The following is a 21,064-nucleotide window of genomic DNA, read 5'->3' as shown; positions in this document are numbered from 1 at the left end:
TGTGTGTGTGTGTGTGCTTCTTCTTTGTGGGGGGTGGGGGGGGTGTATGTATGTGTATATATAGGAAGACAAGTTGCGCACTAAGAATAAGAGGGCAGTCAATGTTTGAAAGAGGAATGTCCTTATTTGTGAAGGAATCACTGTCTTGTCAAATTCAATGTAGAAAAATTATATACGCAAAGAATTTGAATGTATGTAATTAACAAAACAAATGAAGATAATTATATATATATATATAAATGTGATTAACTGGTAAAAAAAAAAGTCGTAAGAGAGAAGCCGGCGTCTCCATTTAATAATAAATAAGTTACTTGTAATGGCGTAGCTGGTCGCTGGGAAACAAGGAGGGGGCAAAAGCGCAATAAATGTGATTCAGCAACGGACGCGTGGTTTCCCGTGAATTGCCTTTTAACCCCTCCTCTCCTTCTCCTTCTCCTTCTCCTTCTCCTTCTCCTTCTCTTTATATATCCTCCTTCTCCATTCTACCTCAAAATCTTTCACATCGTACGACTCTCTCCTTCTTCTTCCAAGTTCTATACGCAATTCAGTTTCGTTCGTCGCAGGCAATTTTCGTTTCTTCTTCTTCTTTCTTCTTTCTTCTTGTCTCGTCGGGGATTTAAAGACGTCTGTCTGATTTGTTTTTATATTTCTAATTGATATGGCTTCTACGACGCCAACCCTCCAATCAAATTCCGACACGTCACCCCAATCGCAACGTAAGAAGAGGAGGAAAACCCATCACCGCCACCAAACGTGCCCGATCACCACTCAACGCGGCAACCACACCCCCAACAGATGGACAACCCAAAGACAACAGCAGATCTACTCCTCAAACCTCCTCGACGCCCTCCGCCGGGCTTCCCGTGCCAACTCATTACCTCCGCCGTCCCAGAGGTCCTCCGCCGGGAGCAGGGGAATCCGCGAGGTCGCTGACCGCGTGCTCGCCACCTCTGCTCGGGGAACGACTCGGTGGAGTCGAGCGATCCTCGCGAGTCGACTCAGGGCTAGACTGAGGAAGCACAAGAGAGCGAAGGTCCCCGACGGCGGCAAATTAAGGAAACTGGAGTCGGGGAGGGCGAAACCGCGACGGCCGCCGGCCGTGGATGATAGAGTGCGTGTTCTGAGCCGGTTGGTTCCCGGCTGCAGGAAACTGCCATTTTCCAACCTTCTGGAGGAAGCGACCGATTACATAGCCGCTCTGGAGATGCAAGTTCGAGCCATGACCGCTCTCACCGAAATCCTCACCGGCTCGCCGCCGACTCCAGTTTAAACTTGGACTCGTCCAGTTGAGTCCCAAGTCAACCCCGAGCCGAATCGCGCCAGGTGTTGTTATTACCTTCTTACTTATTTTGTATTTTATTGTACACATTTTTTTTTTTTGGAGCTTTTTTATATATTTTAATATTCATTATTTAATTTTAAATTTACGTTTTTAATTTTATTTTTTGCTCGATAGATAATTTAATTTTATTAGAGAGAATATGCCGGTAAGAAACCAAATTTTTAATTAATAATTTAAACTAAAGGGATTGATTATTGGTTAAATAAAATGAAATCAACCAACACATTTGGTATGTAAACAGGGTTGGTGAATGGGCACCGCGGGCGGGGGGGGGGGGGGGGGGGGCTCCCAACATGTGCGCGGACGGGCCTACGGTTTGAAGGGCACCGACCTGCTCGCCCCCACGTCCTGAATGGCGTGCATGTGATTTTTGAACTGTTGTGTGCCAAAAGAAAACAAGACTCGACTATTCAAATTTGGACCACATTTTTTTTTATTATTATTATTAATGCACTCCATAATACAAACACCCAATCCCTCGTCACATGCGTCCATGTGCCTCCAACTAACCTCATTCCACTCTGTGTAACATTTTTTTTTTTAAATAATTTTATTTCACATTTCCCCCTAATCAATTTTGTAATTCCTTTGTTTTTTTTTTTTTTTTTAAAGAAGTAAATATAACCCGAGTAAAAAAATATTATATTACAAATAAATATATAATTATTCGTGCCCTATAAAAAAAAAAAAAAAAAAAAAAAAAAAAACTATTATCATATTCTATGCGTGCGTGTAGAAAAACACTACAAGGGTGTGTTTTTGTTTTTTGTTTGGTTAGGGGTGGGTGTGACAGGATGCGCGCACCCAACATTTCTAATGTTGTGTCAATTAATGGGGTACGGTGGAATTTCCAAAACTTTAAAAACATTCAAATTTTTTTGGTCCACCGAGTTGGTTTGTTGGCTGTGTCTGTACACATAAACCATGCCTTTACATGTGTGTATACGTATATGAGTTTGTTATATATATATATATATATATATATATAAACATTAGATACTTCACGAACACAAGATTCTGTAAATATAATTATTCGTTTAAGAAAATTTGTATAAAATATAATAGTTAATTCATTTGGATTTCTCGGGAAATACTGAATTATGTATCTATATATATATATATATATATAGATATGTAATGTGGAATTTAGGTGAGAATTGGGTAAATGAGATTAGAAGCAAGCCGACCCCACCGCATGACAAACAAACCCTGAAAACTACTAAAACACAAGAATAAATCTTGGCTACCTTCAATGTCTTTTGTTGATGTGATTTATATACATATATATATGTCCTATATAAACATATATATTATATTATATATATTGCGAAGTAAGAAAATTAAAAATTGATTCAGATGTACCCAAGATTACAAAAATGGGAATATATTTGACAAGGGATTCACATGCCACCAAAAGCAAATCATTTAGATGACATCTAAACACTGTGGTAGCTAAAGATAATTTATTAATTTAGTTTATTTTCATCTCATGCTTATAGTTTTTTTTTTTTTAAAAAAAATTAGGGTGTGCATATTTACACATACATATATATATATATATATGTATATGGCGATTGTGATTGATAAGCTAATATTTGTCTACCTGCATTTTTCACATGGTTCATATGTTCTGCAGTCTTTAATAATTAAGTACAGTAAAAATCATGTTTAATGTCTTAATGGCATGATCATGTGTGTGTATGTATGTATGCAGGGTTTCATTTAGTAACTGTATAAATAATACCCCACATGGATGTATGTTATAAATCCTACATAAATGGGCAATTTCACATTGGTATGGCTGTGAGTTTTTAAATTGTAATGGCAAAGCTAGAGTATTAAAATCCCCCACCAATACCCACTGTCAAATTGAATTCCAGAATTAAATTTGGCATTCATTTTTATTGTCATACATACATACATATCATACATACATACATACATACATACATACCTCTTCAGTAACCATTTCTTGTCTCTCTGGATTCCTAACCTGCACACGAACAAAATTAATCAATGCAATCAGCTCCCATGTCTTCTGCTTCACTTTCAAAAACCACGAATGCAGAGTTATTGTTATGGAATTTACAATACGAATAAAAACTGGTTTAGTTATATATAAACTGACTAAATTTTATACACTGAATAAAAAGTTTAATAATTTAAAATTTTATTGATAAGATATTTGGTAGGAAAATGGAATAATAATGAAAGTGTAGGAAGCCAAAAATTTCAGTTTCACGTGTATGTAATTTAGCATATTGATTTTCAGAAAGCATTGAAGATGATTAGGTAGGCAAAATTAAAATGTTGGTAGGGTTGAAATTCTTGTAAGGTTAATATATATATATATATATATATATGTTGATGTGACAGTCCCTGGCAGCCATGTGAGACATGAAGGCTTTTGCAAAGCAAAGTTTGTATATAATTACCTTTAAAAAAAAAAAAAAAGGAATGTATATAATAAGCTATCTTTTATGCGTTACATTGCTGCAAAATTATGATATGCATGTGTATGTATATACATGTGTGTGCAAACAAGTAAAGACATGCTAATTTGGCTCATATATAATTCATTCACATATAAACTTCCAAGGAGGGAGAGAGTAGACAAGTCAGGTGGGCAGAGAAATTTCACCATCTGCCTCTCTCTCTCTCTCTCTCTCTCTCTCTCTGACCTGTTAGGCTTCAACAGGTGTCGTGGCGTGCATAGCCACTTGTCACTTTCCTAGTGGTACCTGATTCTGACAGGCCGGTGCCATGTGGCACCAGTATGATACTTGCAGCCAATGTTCCATGATTGTATTTAACAATACCAGCATATTCTTTCAGCCAATTTAATTTCTTTCTTCAGAAAAAAAAAAAAAGAAGAAATAATCAGTGTGGCAAATAGGGTTGGTGTCCCTAATAATTGAGGTGTGGTTTACCCTATATCATCACACGTGCGTTTCATTGAATGAGGACCCTCCTTGAATGTGCCATTTTGCCTGAGGGACATCCCCTTTCATCTATAGGACTTGCCCTCATCACAGCCATAACTATCTCTCTCTTTTCATTCATACTGCTCACCACATGTAGTTTAATTTTCTTACTAAAAAGAAATACTACTAGAAAATCATAACATAACTCCCCATCAAGATGGAAAGACTCAATTCCAGATTGTTGTTCAATTCCTTTCTAAAGCCGCTAAAGAAACTATCGAGAAAACACCAGACGATCTAACCCCAAAGTAAAAACCAACACCAATCTATTTCATAGCAATGAGAGAGCCTCAAATTTGAATGCAAAGCTAAAGAAACACTCCACAAAACACCAACAGAGACGAGGATGATTGAATGCGATGCTCATAGACTACAGATTCTCTTTCTAGGTAGAAAACCCACAATAAGTTTTCATTTTTTTTAGATGCATGTAAAAAGGAGAGTGTAATTTTGGTTGTTTAAACAATTGGCAGATATCTAATTCCAACTCCGCAATAATAATAGGACCCAGGTAATCCAGCTGCTTTGCTTCAGTTCGTGAGGTAGCCACAGTTCCTCATATACAAAATAATATGGCATTATTTTCATACCCATGGCAGCTTCAAAAACATGCCTATAACTTTAAAGAAATTCTTGGCTGCACAACAAACATACTCTGGCAACATGGGAAATCAAGCCTTCCTAAGCTTAGAAAGCATTATGAGTCTAAATGCAAAAGGATTGACGTCTGAATTGGGTTAAGCCTGTACTACCATCTTGACGTTCCACAAATAACTTCAAACAACAGAGCAACAGTCGGGGAAAGCCCCTATGTGGCTTCCCCCTACCAACAATATTTGGCGGGTGAGGGTCTCTAATCCCAAGTTCTCTAACCTCATACAAATCTTTGGACGAAAAAGGGTAAAAGGAAACAAGTAGTTATTATATCCTCCAATAAACTGAACCGCTGAAAGGTCAGAATAAGAATTCAAGAGCACAAACACACAAATATCTGACGAAAATATTATCTGGGTTGGTGAAGGCAATCTACAGGCAAACCCTAACAACATCCTAGACCTCCATCGCATAAATTAGTTATATATATCTCTAACCATGCAAATATATATTTCATAGAGATCATTCACTTCACTGACGGATAATCTTGAAGTTGTAAGCATGTATGGGCATACGCAATCTATGAAAGAAGGCTGTCATGGACCAATATATAGAGTTTAAATAAGAGGTTGAAGTTCAATTAAATAAAGAATCTAAATTAGTATTAGATTTTTAAATAATAAATATAAATTCTTAATTAATATTAAATTTTTAAATGGCATATTGATTTCTTATTAATATTAAATTCTTAAATGATACAAGATTTTTAATATTTTAATAGAATATGTTTAATTAGATTTAAATTTCTAATTAGATTAAAATTGCTAAATAAAAATTATAATTTCTATATAATAGGATATATTTGCTATTAATAAAAACAAATCAGAATATTATTTTAAACTATAAAATTAGAACTTTTTTTAACGAGATCCAAGGTAACAGGTCCTTTTAATATATTTTTACAAAATAGATCGTTTAAAAAATCGCAATAAGAAAAAGAAGCAGATTCTGGAACCGGAAATTTTAAAGAATCGCCCGGTAACAAGAATCTAATCTAGGAACATAACAAAGGCATATCAAGATAGTACCAAACAAGAATTAATTAAATTCTCAAGCAAATTTCCTTGGCACATATATCAACAAAAAAAATATGAACTTTTTCATTGATTTCCTAGGATGATAGAAGATTATAATATTACTTAGAAAGCACAACTCTGTGAATGTCACCTGTTTCCAGTACACCTATGCAGCAACATAATAGTTCTCAGGAGACCACACATGAGATAGGACTTAATCAGGCTTTCACAGAGTCAGCTCTAGGCCTCCAAAGTCCAAGCCTATATTTGTGGGTGTATTTCAATATAAGTTTCCTCTGCAAAATCGAAGCTAGAAGTTATAACAGGTAAAATATAAGGTCCGAAAGAATCACTAATCTAGATAACCACAAGATGGGAGGAAAATTTGTGCCCATAAGCTTGGCTACCAAATAATAAATCTGATTCCCCAAAGGAATCAGGGATACTTTAGAAAATTTTAATCCGTGCAGCTGATACCACATGAAGGAGAACATAGTTAAAAGTCAAAATACATATAAGACCAATTAATCCTGTACAATCTGCTCTAGGATTTCGCCGTTTCGAGAGAATTAGCTACTGCATCAGCAAGTCTAATCATCCTAGACTTGCACGATATAGTATAAGTTTTCCCCATGCTAAATATAATTAATTTCTCTAATGTATCAGAAAGTAGAACATGAGGTACAGGCAGGAAACTTCCATTACAACCTACAGGCTTAAAGAAGCAACCAGTTTACCCACCCATTTGGAAATCAAAATTCAACCATATCCATTAGAATAAACTGGGGAAGTTCACTTCTTTCTTGATTATTAGGGATCCAATCAACATGAGCAGCATAACCATTTAAATCATTTGCTTTTCCCACCATTGTAAGTGTGAACTAATTTTATAGCAACCAACATGCAATGAAGAATTGACAATATTAATTTTAGGTAGCCAAGTAATTCGGTGAGTAAACGTGAAAAATGTTAAAAGACTAGGACACAAAATGGGAGCACTATCAGGTCAAATGCAACACTTGTAAGCACTATGGCAGAGTTATTTGTAAAACACTTCCAGAATTAGGACGAACAAACTGCCAATAACAAACATCTTTGAGGTACTTTCAAGGAAGGGCAGGAAAGAATGGTTAGATACAAGTAGCAACCATGAACTCATTGATATATATAATCACATGCACACATAGATAATGAAAGATTCTACTTTGAAGAAAGGGAAACAGTTACATGTTTGCAAGGGATGCCCAGTTTCTTGAGCTTAAGAGTCCGAGTGACGAGCAGTTTCTGAAGGTCACCGATCTCAGATTCAAGCTTGGGCACAAGGGTTTCAACCCCTTTCCCTGTTCCACTAAAAAACTCTGGAATTCCTACTTTCACTGCAACAGTGGGAACTATCAATGCCTCAGTATCCAGATTAGAAAAATTATGAATCTCTTGTAGTTACTAAGCGAAGGTACCAAAAACGTGAGAGCAGCATCCATGAAACTATCATTTTGGGAAAAGAGAGCAAAGCCTCAATCAAGGAATGAGCAATGTAAGAAATTTAGCGGACTAATTCAGCATTTTCGCATTAAAAACAAAAATCGACAGATAAAAAAAGACTACAACTTCTTTCCAGGCTTTTATTGACCTTCTCAGCAACCCAAATAGAAACTAAAGCACAAATCACAAAACAAACTTACCTTCAGACTATAAACACCTAAACATACAAGTCAATATATGGAGTGGATTTGGAGTAGAATCTAGACAACAAAGGAGAAGAATTCGGTTGCATTATTGTCTTCCTAGCTTGGCGTATGATTTGCCTCCACGCCATTGTCGCTCTGAAAAACAATCGCCCGTGAAATTTGAACTCTGTTTGGAAGAACGGAGGAGGAGAGCATAGATGGGAGTGGATGGTAAGAGTTAAACTACACTGTTTCACCAATCGTGTTTTCCAAGCTCAACCATATATTACTACTAAAGCAAACAGTAGTTTAGTTTTTACCACAACATGTTAATTTGTATTTCAAAAATTAAGAAGTCATAATCAACTTTTTTTTTTTTGCTCTTCAAAAAAGACAACACTCTATTCCTGTCATCACTACATGGAGATCAAATAAATGGATACAAGAGATCATTACATAGAAAAGTGAAAGAGCAATTCCAGAATTCGCAGCGAACCTCGTCCCGTTCCCATCCCTCAACTGTTCTAATCTTAGCCGGCAGCATTGATTTCTCCGCCGCAACTCAGATTACGATAACCCTGCCAGAATGACCTCACCGTCCTTCCACATTTGCGCACGCGCGTACGTAGAGACACGAAAACGCACTATCTACGCACAGCGTATAATCTGCAAATGTATGGATACAAACAATACATTTTCAGACAGTGCAGCCGCAGAAGAGGAAGAAGAAACAGAGCATGGAGACGAGGGCCACGGACTCGAATGCCGTGACCACACGCCACATGACGTCGTCTACCACCATCGACAAGACGTTCGACTCTGGCCACCACCGTAAGTACCTTCCCGGATTCCACTCCGTGAATCCCGTTCGCGGGAGCCACCTCCACGCGAATCCCGATGTGTACGACATGAAAGCAGACGACCACCGGAGCGCCATTAGACTCAAACCTCCGTCCTCTCTCTCTCTACTAATTAGCCTGCTCTGAAAGAAGAAAGTGGTGGGGTTTTTATAGAGCGAGGATTTGGTCAGGTAGACCCGAGTGTAGCCGAACAGGATGAACCTACATTCTCGAAGTTGGTTTCAGGACCGTCGATTATTAATCGGCAGGCTTGTGATGGAGGGTTAGATGTTGAGTGTCAACTGTTTTAAGTAAGAAATTTAGCTGTTAACAGAGACAAAGTGGCAGTGGCAGATATGAGATGGTGGGGTGCGTAGTGTGCCACACGTGAAGAAGGCGGAAGTCTCGAAGTGATTGAGGGGTTATGTGGGACCAGAATGGACGGCTCTGATGAATTGTTGTCCATTTAAAACCATCAAGACAAAAATTAAATCTGAAATTTGAAAATGTTTGCCCGCTGGAGGGAAATCGTATTTTTATATTTTTTGAATTTTGAAAATAATTGTTTTGTCTTATTTAATAAAATTTTGTTTGGGAGAAATTTGATTAAAAAAAGCCAGCTTGTGACTAAATACTTAGAATTGAATTAAATGGTATAAAATTTCATAAGCTACTTAAAAATTACAGAATATATTATAAATTAATAATAGTAAATTACTTAAACTTTTTAATATATTGTTAGACCTAAGATAATCAAATTAGATGATATTTTTAAAATTTATTAAAAACGTAAATTCGATGACTTTATATAATATAAAAGTATTTATTTTTTAAATTCACGAAAAAAAAATTACCCAATTCATTTGCTTTTGTAATAAAAAAAAAGTATGACTGGTCAAAACATTAAACTGTAGAAGATTTGTCCTAAAATTGTAAGTTCAAACACTAACTTTTGGCAATCACAAACTCAAGTTTCTTCTGTGAAATACAGACCAAAACAACGGAGATCCAAATCATTAAGTCTTAAAGCAATTTAAGATTCTAGGAGGAAAAATCCAACTGACAAAGAGAAGCCTTGTGCCAGACCAAAAACCCTGACCCTTTGGCAAAAGATAAAATGTATACTTTTTCATGTGGGGAAGCAATGACACCTAAAAATATATAAAAAACCAAACTCACACATCTATCAGCTCATGCTTTTAGCCAAATCTGAAGCCACCAGGGGGGGCATTGGGCTGGTTGTTTCCAAAGTTGAATACCTGCTGGTTTTCGCTGGCACCATCTGGAAGATTCTGGTCTACCTCCTCTTCTTCAGCCCAGAATCTTTCCAAAATCTTCACAGCCTTCTCATAAATCTCATTATTATCATGGGTTTGCAAATTCTCAATCTTATCCAAACCATCGCATTCCTCAATCATTTGTGCATAGAGATTAACTCCACCATTCATTCCCATCTCTTTGTCAGCCTCACCAACCTTCAAAATGTTCTCCAAGCCCTCAAGGCACACTGTCACAATCCTTGGGTCAGGACAGACTAGAAGATCGCACAACGGTTTGATGCAACCTTGGCTAGTCAGGAATCTGCAACAACATGGATTCATGTCAATTCCAGCATTTACCCACAAGCGTTTGGAATAAGCTCATTGACACAATGAAGTTAAATGGCCACGGTTACCCATCAAGGCAATCCATGTATGGGCCTGCTGAAAATAGTTTTTATCCTGTCACCTCAACAACTAGCCATTTAATAGTCTTTCGTGAAATTCCAATCCAATGAGTAAAAATTTCAATCCGGAATTTGTGATGAATCTTATTGTTGATAAAGAAGGTGGCAAAGAAAAGGGCACTAAGCCTCACCAAATAAAAAAGACACCTGCCCAGATCAACATACAAATCTTCATATGCTAGTGCACGAACAAGCTTGATGGCATTGTTTTCCTAAAGACGCATATGTGGAGGGAAAAAAACGAAAAGCAGAATGGCAAAATAAAACAGAAGAGCAAAAACACATACTGAATCTGCTCATGAGTTCCTCCAGAGGTGGCATTTGAGACAGCCCATGCAGCTTCCTTCTTGATGTCAAACTCTGCATGTTGGAGAAGGTGTACAAGAGGAAGGATGATGTTGGCCTCAATAACAGCCTGTGTCACAGATATGTAGTCATTATCGTAAACCAACACTTCCAAGTTAAAATCAGCAAGATCTAAATCAATTTTGAGATTGCCTGTTTGCAAGATGCAAAATAGTAACGAATTCATCAGTACCACAAGAGATAAATCAGCTATTTACAGCTGGTACACTTTCAAAATTGTCCGCTTACCATTTCAAACACACTTCACGCTTGTCAGGAAATTAGTTCCCCTGTCAAGCGTCAGTATAATAAGCAACCAAGAACATGAATCTAAGCAGTTATCAGTTTTTTGAGGAAAAATAATTGAGCACAACACTTCCAGAGGAATCTATGTCAGTTGAAAGACTTCACTGTATCTAGTCTGCCACTTATTTCTTTGATCATATGACATCCATCAAACCAATACATCAAACAAGCAATTCTAGTATCATAAAACAGATAAGTGAAATGCCACTTGAACAGTTGGGACTCTATTTGAAGCAGCACATACATAAGCTCCAGCAAAAAAAAGAGGAAAGTAAACTTCCAAAAATACCTGTATCTGGGTTCTATTCCCCGCAGTGATATTTGAGATTGTCCAACAAGCTTCTTTCTTGATGCTTTTCTTGTAATTTTGTGTGAGCAGTTGATGGAGATATGGGAGCACTCCATTTTCAATTACAAACTGAAACACATTGACTAAGTCACTTAGCTGGGACCCAAATAATGAGAGAGAGAAGTACATAGATGTATATACCGTCAACTGAATAATATAGAAATTACAATGAAAGAAACCATGGTTCAATTCATTGAAACACAGTTGAACAAACAACTAGTTGGCCAAATAATAGGTTCAGGTACTTTTATGAGTTAACCATATCATAATGGGAAAAACTTGGGCCAATTTAAAGGTCGCTTCAACGCTACATTAACGAGAATCCGCACATGCAAGGTCAGCTACATGGTTATTGATGACAAACATGTTCCATTTTTGCCTTCAAATGGTCATGCAAAGCAACAGAAACATATTCCGAAAGGTATTTCATGTTTCATTAAAATAATACAATTATTAATTTGAAATTTTTGTCATCTGACCTGCAATGGTTGAAACAAGACTTCACTAAAATGAGTCAAAAGCAATTGAAAAAAATAAATTAAATAGATTCCCAATACAAAACACGAAATGATGATAGCCACCAATTAAGCAATTAACTAATACCTGAGTCTGAGCATCATCACCAGTAACAATGTTTCCAACAGTTCGGAGGGCAGGAATAAGAACCGTTGGGGAAGGATGACTTGCAGAAATAATTTTAGTCAGTTCACAGTACATTTAAGAAAATTAATAAATAACATAACACATGCACAAAGAGGGAAACTATAAAGGGAAGAGGAAGAAACAAATTTGCACATGTTCCAAATGGAGGCCATATCACAAAAGAAAATTATTTGCGGAAGGTCAGTTACATGCTTGAAAATTAGGTGAAGAGAAATAAGAATTTACCCTAGAAGCTCAACAAGTCGTGGACAGACACCTGCTTCAATTACAGCTTGAATTTTGTCATTCGGACCATCAGAAAGATAAGAAAGAGCCCAGCAAGCATCCGTTAGAACTTCTTCATCATTCAAGTGAATAAGTTGCTGGAGAATAGGCAATGCAGGCTTCACCTGGAGAACAGAAAAACAATTAATATTAGCAGAAAACTAATCAACTAACAGGCTTCACCAGGCTTCACATTTGACCAATCTATATGAAACACCCAATATTGCATCTTAAACTTTATTTTGTATGATTAAAACAAATCAACACAAACCATTCCACCTGCTCAAATGGTGTCGGTGGCTTGCCACGACAAAAGTTTGAAAGGGTCCATGTAGCATTCCTCAGCATCGATAGTTTTGAGCGTTCGTTCAACTGAGCTAATAATGGCATGAGAGCACCATGACCAAGAACAAGATCCCTACAACTGGGGGAATCACCAGCAACATTTCCTAAAGCCCATACCGCCTGAAAAGGGGAAAAAAAGAGGATGACAAAATATATCAAACAGGGAGTAAAAACCTCAATAAAACAAGCCAAAGAGCAGATTTATTAAGTACCAGGAGTAGTTTAAATAGGAATAATTAAAAAATAGTGGTTAAAAATAAACAAAAATAGTTGTATAAAATATTATAGCTTATGCTTATCCGCAGAATGTCAAGCTAGTAACTCGCTAAAGCTCAAAAATAACTCAAAAGAGAGTCATCATTTCTCAAATAAAAACTTAGAAACAAGTTAAAAAATGAGCGGCCAGTCATTCGTGAAATATAGAAAGGAGGTATGCAAATTGGTTTAATAATAAACCACCTGCTCTCTAACATCATCACTAGCAGAGCTAAGAAGCTGCACAAACATAGGAACAGCACCATGATCAATCACAACTCTTGTGTGCTCAGATGTTCCAGAAGCAACATTAGTCAATGCCCAAGCAGCTTCAAACTGCATTTGAAGGAAAATTTAATCGTTATTTCGAACAAGTTCTAACAACTCAAATTTCTCTTGTAAGGAAGTAGAGGAAATGTAATCCATACTTGTAGCTGGGGAAGATCATGCCTCCCAAGAAACTCCACAAACCTTGGAACAACACCAGCCTTAATTACTTCATCAATTGGAGGGCTGCGCTCTACAAATCATGCAGCCCAAAAATTAACTGATGTAAGAAGAGTTATAATCTTAAAGAAAAAGTATACACTATAGGAAGGAGAGAGACATTCGTACCAATGGATAATAGCTTTCTAAATTGAGTAGTAGCTTCTAACTGTAGTGGAGGATCATCAGACCACACTCCTTGCACCATCAGAGGAATACTTTCCAACTGTTAGACAACATGAATATGTAAACCATGAACTCTATAAATACTATCATATAGCACCACATATCAACAGATGTTATACAGAAAAATGAAAATTTAATGATTATAGAAATACATAGCAATGGTAGCTACCATTTCTTTTAAAATCTTCATGAGAAGACTGCTGTTTCTAAAAAGTGAGGGAAAATCAAATTTTTATCATTCATTTGCTATCAAAATAACAATTTCCTCGGAAAAAAAATAGAACTATTGTTTTATCAACCAAAGAGAACACAACCAACAACTGATCCACCAATGTCCATAGTTGTTTCAGAACTAAGGGGAGAGGGGAAATCAAGAAAAGAGGAAGGTATCTATTCAATTCAGAGCACCATTTTCGAGGATATTATGGGTCTTCCTCTGAATTACTAAACTTGAAATGAAAAGTAATCAACTATACCAAGTGGTCATCACATGATTGAGTGATTGCACTTTGGCAGTTGTTTCTCCAAGTTTCAACTCTGAAAAAACAATGAATCCAGTGCCTCTAACTCAGAATACCACTTCTCTTCATAAATGTCCGCAGCACCTAAACAACTAAAAAATTTCCGATAGGTTGATGCTCAAGAATAAAAAACACAGAAAGGTCAACAGAAGCACCGCTATCACTACCAGCAGCATTCTAGGAAGCATCAAGCAATTGCTTGAATAACAGCAAAATTCTTCTTCTCTTCTATAAGCATTGTTTGCTCTAATAAACTTCAATTAAAATGCATTGCCTTATCTAGCCCAAGTAATTAGAATAAACCTAATTTAAAGAATCCCAAAAAAAAATTTCAAATTTCAAATCTATTCCCATACACAAACAGAACCATTAACTAAGCAATAAATCAAAATTAAGGTTAACGGGTAAGCAGGCAGCATAACTACTCATTTTGATAAGCATAGAGCCAGCAGGGCGTCCTGTCCTCTCTTCGCCATAAATTCTTGAGATGCTAGAATAAACAAATTAGTCCTGTAGATATAAGATCTTCATGTATCACAGAATGAATACTCTAATGTCCAAAAGTTGACTAGCTACTAGCTTTACTTAGATTATTTCATATCGACCAAACAGAATCCAAAATAAGCACATTAACAATAAGTAAATATCAAGAGACAAAAAAAAAGGTAACAGGGCAGAATAAACATCCGTTTCCCAGTATTGACAACATGAACCTCTAAGCCCATCAGCAAGACTTATTATTCTCTAATCTGGGAAGATAACATATTTTTATTTACAGAACAATTAGATCAACTAAAATAAGAGCCCAAATAATTAAAACAATAAATTCCTACTTAATTTCTCGGGTTCTAACCATCGAGAAAACAACTAACAAACCAAGAACCACTATAGGAAGGGGAAAAATACCCTGTTGCCAATATCAAAGAGTATCGAGGGGCATCAAGCAACCCCTTTAAGCCTGAACGAAAAACATCAAGTTTCAACTGCTAATTCTAGTAAATTGGCATACAATAAGAAAAAATGAAGAATCGTCGAAACTTGAAGAAAACTGGGCGAGCATAACAAGCACGTAAGGTTAAGATCCAATGAAATTATAATTCCAACTTAAAATATATCACATTTAATCACCGCCAAACAAAGATCACTGGGTAAACAAAACCCAAAACCTAATATGCGGAGAGAAGAGAAAGGCGGTTTGTCTAAAACAAGTACCTTCTTATCAACAGCGGCAGCATTTTGGGAGGCATCGATAGGCTGCTGCTGAGACTGGAGCAAGAGTCCTTCTCTGCGCTTCTTAAGTAAATTGTCCTCGCGCTTATTCTTCCTGATCTCGACGAGATTGTCCTCTCTCCTCCTACGCGCCTCCTCCGCGTCCACACCAGTCTTGTAGGCCTTCTTCCTGACCTCTGTTCGCGTATTGGGACGCAGCGACATTCTCGCACTCTTTCTTCGAGCTCTTCTCCTTCGCTTCTATTCTTTAGCTCCCGGGGCTCTCTCTGTGCGCAGGGATCGAGCCTTTTGTTGCGTGTGTTTGTAGAAATGACACAGAGAGAGAGAAGAGAGATCGGGGGTATATGCAGCAATATGTATTTATAGTAGGGAGCAATTCAGATGTAGAAGTGGGTAGCATACCGAAGGCGGGTTTGGGCTTTTTGGATCAGCTCCCAAGTTTTTGAACTTGCGGTTCTCTGATCGGGTCGGGTCGGGCGGGCGGGGCGGGTTAAGAGTATGATATATTATTAAAAAGTAATATTTTTTCTTAGCATTTAATAATGAACCATAATTTCAGTTAATATTAATATATATATTTTTTTTATATTATGTTTTGATTAATTTTACAAATATTTTTAAATTCACTTAATTTACATCCGGGCCTTTAAAGCCTGTAACCTGTCTTGTGAAACCTAGCCACTGAAAGACGATGTCAGATGACGACCGCCAGAGAAACCAGGAGCAAGCGCGATACGGTGTCTTGCTGTACTACAGGTACGCATCAATCCCCGATCTTGACGACCTCCGTTCCTTCTACGAATCGAATTGCAACTCATTGAAGCTGCTTGGCCGAGTCCGACTCTCCCCTTACGGCGTCAACGTCACTGTAAGCTTTCATCCCTCCTCGTTTTCTTCACCTTATTCTCATTTGCTGTCTACGTAAATCGTTGGGAAATGCATTTTTCGTTATTCTTTGCTATTTCGTTATTGGTTGGATACTGTTGGGTTTGATCAGGTCGGTGGGAAGTTATCCTCACTGGAGGAGCACATGGCTGCAGTGAAGTTGAATCGCTTATTTGAAGGGACCGACTTCAAGCTTGCAACCTGTCATCACCCATTGAACGACAAGGTTGCCCAGGAATGTGGGTTCACTTCTCTGTCCATTCGAGTTGTCAAGGTTGTAGCAGTTGCTATCTTTTGACGAAACTTGATTGAGCCTCCTAAAACAAAATTAGTTGGTTTTATAGTTTATTTTTTTTTTTTTTTATGGATTTTGTCTTTTATTTGAGGGATTTTTATGGTCCACTTGAGGATTTTAAAATGATTGTGGAAATTACTTCTACTATTTCCTTGAATGTTCTGGAGAGTCTGATAAGGAAATGGCCATATGCTTGCAATCATAGAGCGAATTGCAAGCCTGAAAACCATGGATTAAAAAAAAAAAAAGCCAATTGTAACCGGCACCAAAACTACCATGGAAGTTTGCTTGCTCTCGGCATAAAACAATACTGTTGCTTGCTGAATTCCGCAACCATAAATCTATGTGGTATCTGGTCTAGTAAAGGGACATATTTTTCCGTTGTATGTAAAGTCTAGTTCTATGGTGGCATTTCCTATCTTACTCACGAGATAACACTGTCTATTATCAGGAGCTCGTTACTTTTAGCTCTCATCCTTTGCTAAAATCACCTGAAATTTCTATTGCGGGAAGGCATCTGTCTGCTGCTGAGTTTCATACTGTTCTTCAGAGTGCTGGTAAGAATATTTACCAGTAATAATGTTTTGTTCGCGACTTTCTTTTTCCTTACTGAGGCATGTTTGTTATGCTCATTACATTTGATTTTACCGAAATGTTTTCAACTTCAGAAATTATGTATGTTCTGGATTTGCTTTTTCCAGCTAATCTTTGATATTTTGCCATATAAGATGGTAATATGGGACTTGAAATAAGGTAGCCACTTATTCTGTTTATGGTTCTGAGGACACTTTCCAGCATTAGATGGTTCAACTGAAAGCGAGAGACTTGTTCTGTTGGATGCAAGGAACTTATATGAGACAAGAATTGGGAAGTTCCAAATGCCAAGTGTGGAAACGCTGGATCCGGGAATCCGGCAATACAGTGATCTGCCTTCCTGGATAGACAACAATACAGAGAGACTGCGAGGAAAACGTGTTCTTATGTACATACTTCTCCGAATCTTTATTTCTGTTCAACTTTTATTATCTAAATTATGTGTTCCAAAGTGCTTCTCAAAAGATTTGTTGCTGTTAATGTTTTATTATCAACTTCTTGTGAGTATATGTTTTCTTATCCATCTTTTCCTTTTTAACTGCTTTCTCATCTCACAGTTTCTATTTAATTGGTGCATCAAGAATAATTTTTAATTTTTTGGTTGAAAACATTGTCTGGTTCATTCAAAGCCAGGCTCAGATGTGCACATTCCATCTTGGCATTTTAGATCTAAACTTCAGCTTTCTGTACAGGTACTGTACTGGAGGAATCCGATGCGAGATGGCATCAGCTTATATTAGATCAAAAGGTGCTGGCTTTGAGAATGTGTTTCAAGTAAGCTCTTGATGCAACTTATGAAATTGTTAACTCATGCTTTGATATTTTGGCTCTGCTCAACCAAGCTTCCTGACGAGATTCACCTTTTATTAGAGTTAGAGATTTATGGTTCCGTACTCTGATAACCAAACGGAATTCATGAATAATATAGGGACTCGAGATTTAAGGATTCGGTGGTGATTCCTTCTTGTAGGGTCTCATGGGTTTTGTTAGTTGTTTGGGACACTAGATATGCTAATTGGATTGATACAATTGAGGGAGTGTTCTCTCTGTTGGTGTTGCTTGATGTGATAGGGAAAGAGAGGTTAATGTTTATAATGATCCGAATAATCCTTCTTCTGGGAGGAACTTTCCTATCTCTCAAGCTTGTGTAATCCGCTTTGGTGTATCATGGGAGATTCCAATACTTATAAGTCCTTTATGAGAGGTTCAGAGGTTCTAGAACTATCACTAACAGGAGGTATTTCTATGAGATTATTCATGATTGCAAGTTGCAGGGTCTTCCTCTTGTGAGCACCAAGTTTACATGGTTGGTTGATAGGGAGGAATTTTATTCCTTTGCGTTGATTGATTGTTGATCTCTGGTTGATGGAAAGATACATTTCCAATCTGGTGCAAGAGGTTCTCCTGCACCTTGTCTCAGACTATTTCCTGATGTCATTGATTCTCAGCATGTGAATTGGTGTCCTATGCCTTTTTATTCTGAAAATATGTGGAGGCAATACCCTGATGTTTCCTTCTCAAAAAAAAAAAGAGAAAGAAAGAAAGGAAAACACCCTGATTTCTCAAACAATCTAAAAGATTGGTGGCAGGAGGTTGTTGTATGGGGTTTGAAAGGAAATAAATTTATGAAAAATTTGGTGCTTTCTTGATGTAGCTTGTACCTTTTTCTTCTAAAAAATGGAGCTTCTAGCTGAGATAATTATAACGTCATTGCAATGTTGCCTTTGGTGCAGCTATTTGGCGGAATACAGAGATATTTGGAACAATATCCTGATGGGGGTTTCTTCAAAGGAAAGAACTTTGTTTTTGATCATCGGTACGTTCTGTTATTTTCTCAACACAAAACTTGTAGGATTTTTGCTTTTATTGTCATCTTCCAACCGGTTTTATGGGCCTGGTTAATTGACTTGAACTCCTGAAAAGGTCGACAACTCTTTCCTTAGGGGTACAAAAACAAGTTGTGCATCTGAAAGTATCTAGAATCCCCTTTTGCAATCAGAATGCTTTCTTGCTTCTTCTGATGATTGAATGAGAACCAGTAGCCGACTGGCAACTGTGGAATGGCATGAATGCTTTTCCAAATTTGGATGAAATAAGTACTGCAGTTTTGTTTATTTGTTGTAGGATTTCAGTTGGTAGCTCGGATGCAAAAATTATGGGCACCTGCCATCTTTGCCACTCATCTTTTGATGACTATTCTTCGCGTTGCCGATGCAGTCACTGTAGAATGCTTGTTTTGGTCTGTGACAGTTGTCGGGTATGCACTTGAACTATCTTGAACATCAATTATATTCTGTATCTCGTTTGTATTGATTCTGGACTTTATTACCGTGAACCTGCAGATAGAAGGAGCTGCTTATGTTTGCGAGTTATGCCAGAAGCATGGTAACGGCTTAGGACTACAAGCATCCATTGAACTTAGTAAATCCCAAGTAACATCCCCAGAAACTGAGGTTGCAAGTGATCCCTATGATCCTGAATTCTTACTTCATCTTTCTAGGGGGCATGGTAAGGTCGGTAATCTGTGTCATTGATCAACTTTACTTCCCTGAATAATTAAGTAATATACTGATTTCTTTTGGAGATAAAAAGGAAGCATCATTTGGAGGCACCAAGTAGATAATCATAATTATGCTGAGTCTTCTCCAGTAGTAGTAGTGGCTGATTCCATTATTTTTTTATATTTTTCTTTCATTATTCTTATGGTTTTTTTAAGAACAAATCATTTTAATCACAAGGAACCAAGAATTAGTGTATTCTTAACCCAAAAAGTAAGAGTATTAAATTTTATTTGTTACTGTTTTCTATAAAATACTTCTTTGAATGTCGAATTCTGTGTATTGCTACTGTTGTGAATGCTTGAAAGTTGGCATGAGTTTACAATTTTCTTTTCGTGCTCCCATAACTTGGTTATAAATTATGCTCTGCAGACTGTGGTCCTCGTAAGAAACTAAGAATCTTGTGCTTGCATGGATTTCGTCAGAACTCCTCTAGCTTTAAAGGAAGAACTGCATCATTAGCGAAGAAACTTAAAAACATTGCTGAACTTGTTTTTGTTGATGCACCCCATGAGTTATCATTTGTCTACCAACCTTGCGGTACACAGCCAGATACTAATTACTTATCAGCTCTATCACAATTCAGTCCTCCACCGCCACCTGGGAATTGCAAGAAGAAATTTGCATGGTTGGTAGCACCCAATTTTGATGGAAAGAATGGAGCTGATTGGAAAGTTGCTGATGGTCCATTTGATCCTCTCCAATATCAGGAGCAGACGGGTGGATTTGATGTGTCACTAGCATTTCTCAAGAAGGTATTCTCTCAAGAAGGGCCATTTGATGGAATCTTAGGATTCTCTCAGGGAGCAGCGATGGCTGCTATGGTTTGTGCGGAAAAGGAAAGGCTGAAGAGTGAAATAAATTTCAGATTTGCAATACTCTGCTCTGGATTTGCTCTTAAGTTATCAAGGTCAGAGCAAGGATCAATCAATTGCCCTTCTCTCCATATATTTGGCAGTGATCTGGGGAGGGACAGGCAGATTGCAAACCAGGCTAGCAGGGAGCTGGCTTCAATGTTTGAAGATGAGTGCTCGGTGATTATTGAACATGACTCTGGTCATATTATTCCCACTCGATCTCCGTACATTGATGAGATTAAGAGCTTTCTTCTGCGTTTTCTTTGAAGTGATTCAAAACTATTGCCGTGTTGTTGGGTCTGAAGATAAGATTCAATATACTTTTCACATGGATTGGAAGACAGATATATGGCAAGTCCATATCTGGCTGTGCGATCTATTTGTTAAGTTACAGTGACATGTTCTCTTCTTTTCTACTGACATTGAAGATGTCCATATCCAGGAGAGATTTTGACTTTCTTTGTACTTGGTTTAGACATTAGAGTAAGTATAACTAAAGAGTGTATAACTAGGGAAGGCAAAAAACCCGTAAACCATGAAAATTTTCCGGTCTTTGACAGACCGTTGCAGGTTTTAACTGAATTCGAAATAGACTTGGTTGGTTCAGGAAAGTTGCCAAACATTGGCGGGATAGATTCAGGTTTGCCTTTTAAAATTCTGCCAAATTAAAAATAAAATTTATACAGAATTTGAAAGT

General features: G+C 37.3%; 5 protein-coding genes across 7 annotated transcripts; 2 read left to right on the top strand and 3 right to left on the bottom strand.

The window, feature by feature from the left end:
- Nucleotides 1–259: 259 nt before the first annotated feature.
- Nucleotides 260–1,441, top strand: LOC110815418 (basic helix-loop-helix (bHLH) DNA-binding superfamily protein). Its single transcript, XM_022043212.2, has one exon. The coding sequence runs from the start codon at nucleotides 659–661 to the stop codon at nucleotides 1,268–1,270; it is 612 nt and encodes a 203-aa protein (XP_021898904.2). The 5' UTR covers nucleotides 260–658; the 3' UTR covers nucleotides 1,271–1,441.
- Nucleotides 1,442–3,211: 1,770 nt separating this feature from the next.
- On the bottom strand, nucleotides 3,212–8,251 carry LOC110815294 (xaa-pro aminopeptidase P). Of its 3 annotated transcripts, XR_015817509.1 has the most exons (4): nucleotides 8,120–8,251; nucleotides 7,224–7,372; nucleotides 6,148–6,292; nucleotides 3,212–3,335 (listed from the first exon to the last, which is right to left on the bottom strand). XR_015817509.1 is itself a non-coding variant. In XM_088214770.1 (3 exons), exons 1-3 carry the CDS (start codon nucleotides 8,205–8,207, stop codon nucleotides 6,215–6,217), a joined length of 315 nt encoding a protein of 104 aa, XP_088070896.1. In that variant the 5' UTR covers nucleotides 8,208–8,251; the 3' UTR covers nucleotides 6,003–6,214. The 3 variants fall into 3 exon arrangements, 2 of the variants coding, with proteins under 2 accessions (XP_088070896.1, XP_088070897.1); XM_088214770.1 differs by lacking the exon at nucleotides 3,212–3,335 and having other exon boundaries at nucleotides 6,003–6,292; XM_088214771.1 differs by lacking the exons at nucleotides 3,212–3,335; nucleotides 8,120–8,251 and adding an exon at nucleotides 7,718–7,818 and having other exon boundaries at nucleotides 6,003–6,292; nucleotides 7,224–7,380.
- On the bottom strand, nucleotides 8,012–8,840 carry LOC148266570 (uncharacterized). Its single transcript, XM_088214772.1, has one exon. It carries the CDS (start codon nucleotides 8,598–8,600, stop codon nucleotides 8,361–8,363), a length of 240 nt encoding a protein of 79 aa, XP_088070898.1. The 5' UTR covers nucleotides 8,601–8,840; the 3' UTR covers nucleotides 8,012–8,360.
- A 565-nt stretch (nucleotides 8,841–9,405) lies between these two features.
- LOC110815307 (importin subunit alpha-4) lies at nucleotides 9,406–15,554 on the bottom strand. The gene is made up of 10 exons (XM_022043028.2): nucleotides 15,161–15,554; nucleotides 13,371–13,467; nucleotides 13,184–13,275; nucleotides 12,960–13,091; nucleotides 12,435–12,620; nucleotides 12,117–12,280; nucleotides 11,832–11,910; nucleotides 11,169–11,297; nucleotides 10,516–10,643; nucleotides 9,406–10,083 (listed from the first exon to the last, which is right to left on the bottom strand). The coding sequence occupies exons 1-10, from the start codon at nucleotides 15,380–15,382 to the stop codon at nucleotides 9,702–9,704; spliced, it is 1,611 nt and encodes a 536-aa protein (XP_021898720.1). The 5' UTR covers nucleotides 15,383–15,554; the 3' UTR covers nucleotides 9,406–9,701.
- A 267-nt stretch (nucleotides 15,555–15,821) lies between these two features.
- On the top strand, nucleotides 15,822–20,944 carry LOC110815374 (rhodanese-like domain protein). Its single transcript, XM_022043154.2, has 9 exons — nucleotides 15,822–16,046; nucleotides 16,176–16,337; nucleotides 16,810–16,915; nucleotides 17,154–17,340; nucleotides 17,645–17,726; nucleotides 18,686–18,768; nucleotides 19,077–19,209; nucleotides 19,295–19,460; nucleotides 19,883–20,944. The coding sequence occupies exons 1-9, from the start codon at nucleotides 15,870–15,872 to the stop codon at nucleotides 20,632–20,634; spliced, it is 1,848 nt and encodes a 615-aa protein (XP_021898846.1). The 5' UTR covers nucleotides 15,822–15,869; the 3' UTR covers nucleotides 20,635–20,944.
- The last annotated feature ends 120 nt before the right edge of the window (nucleotides 20,945–21,064 follow it).

Source organism: Carica papaya, chromosome 3 (assembly GCF_054855325.1).
Source record: "Carica papaya isolate Zhongbai chromosome 3, ASM5485532v1, whole genome shotgun sequence".
Taxonomy (NCBI): Eukaryota; Viridiplantae; Streptophyta; class Magnoliopsida; order Brassicales; family Caricaceae; genus Carica; species Carica papaya.
Note: the sequence above shows the minus strand (reverse complement) of the source record. Positions and strands in the feature narration are given on the sequence as shown.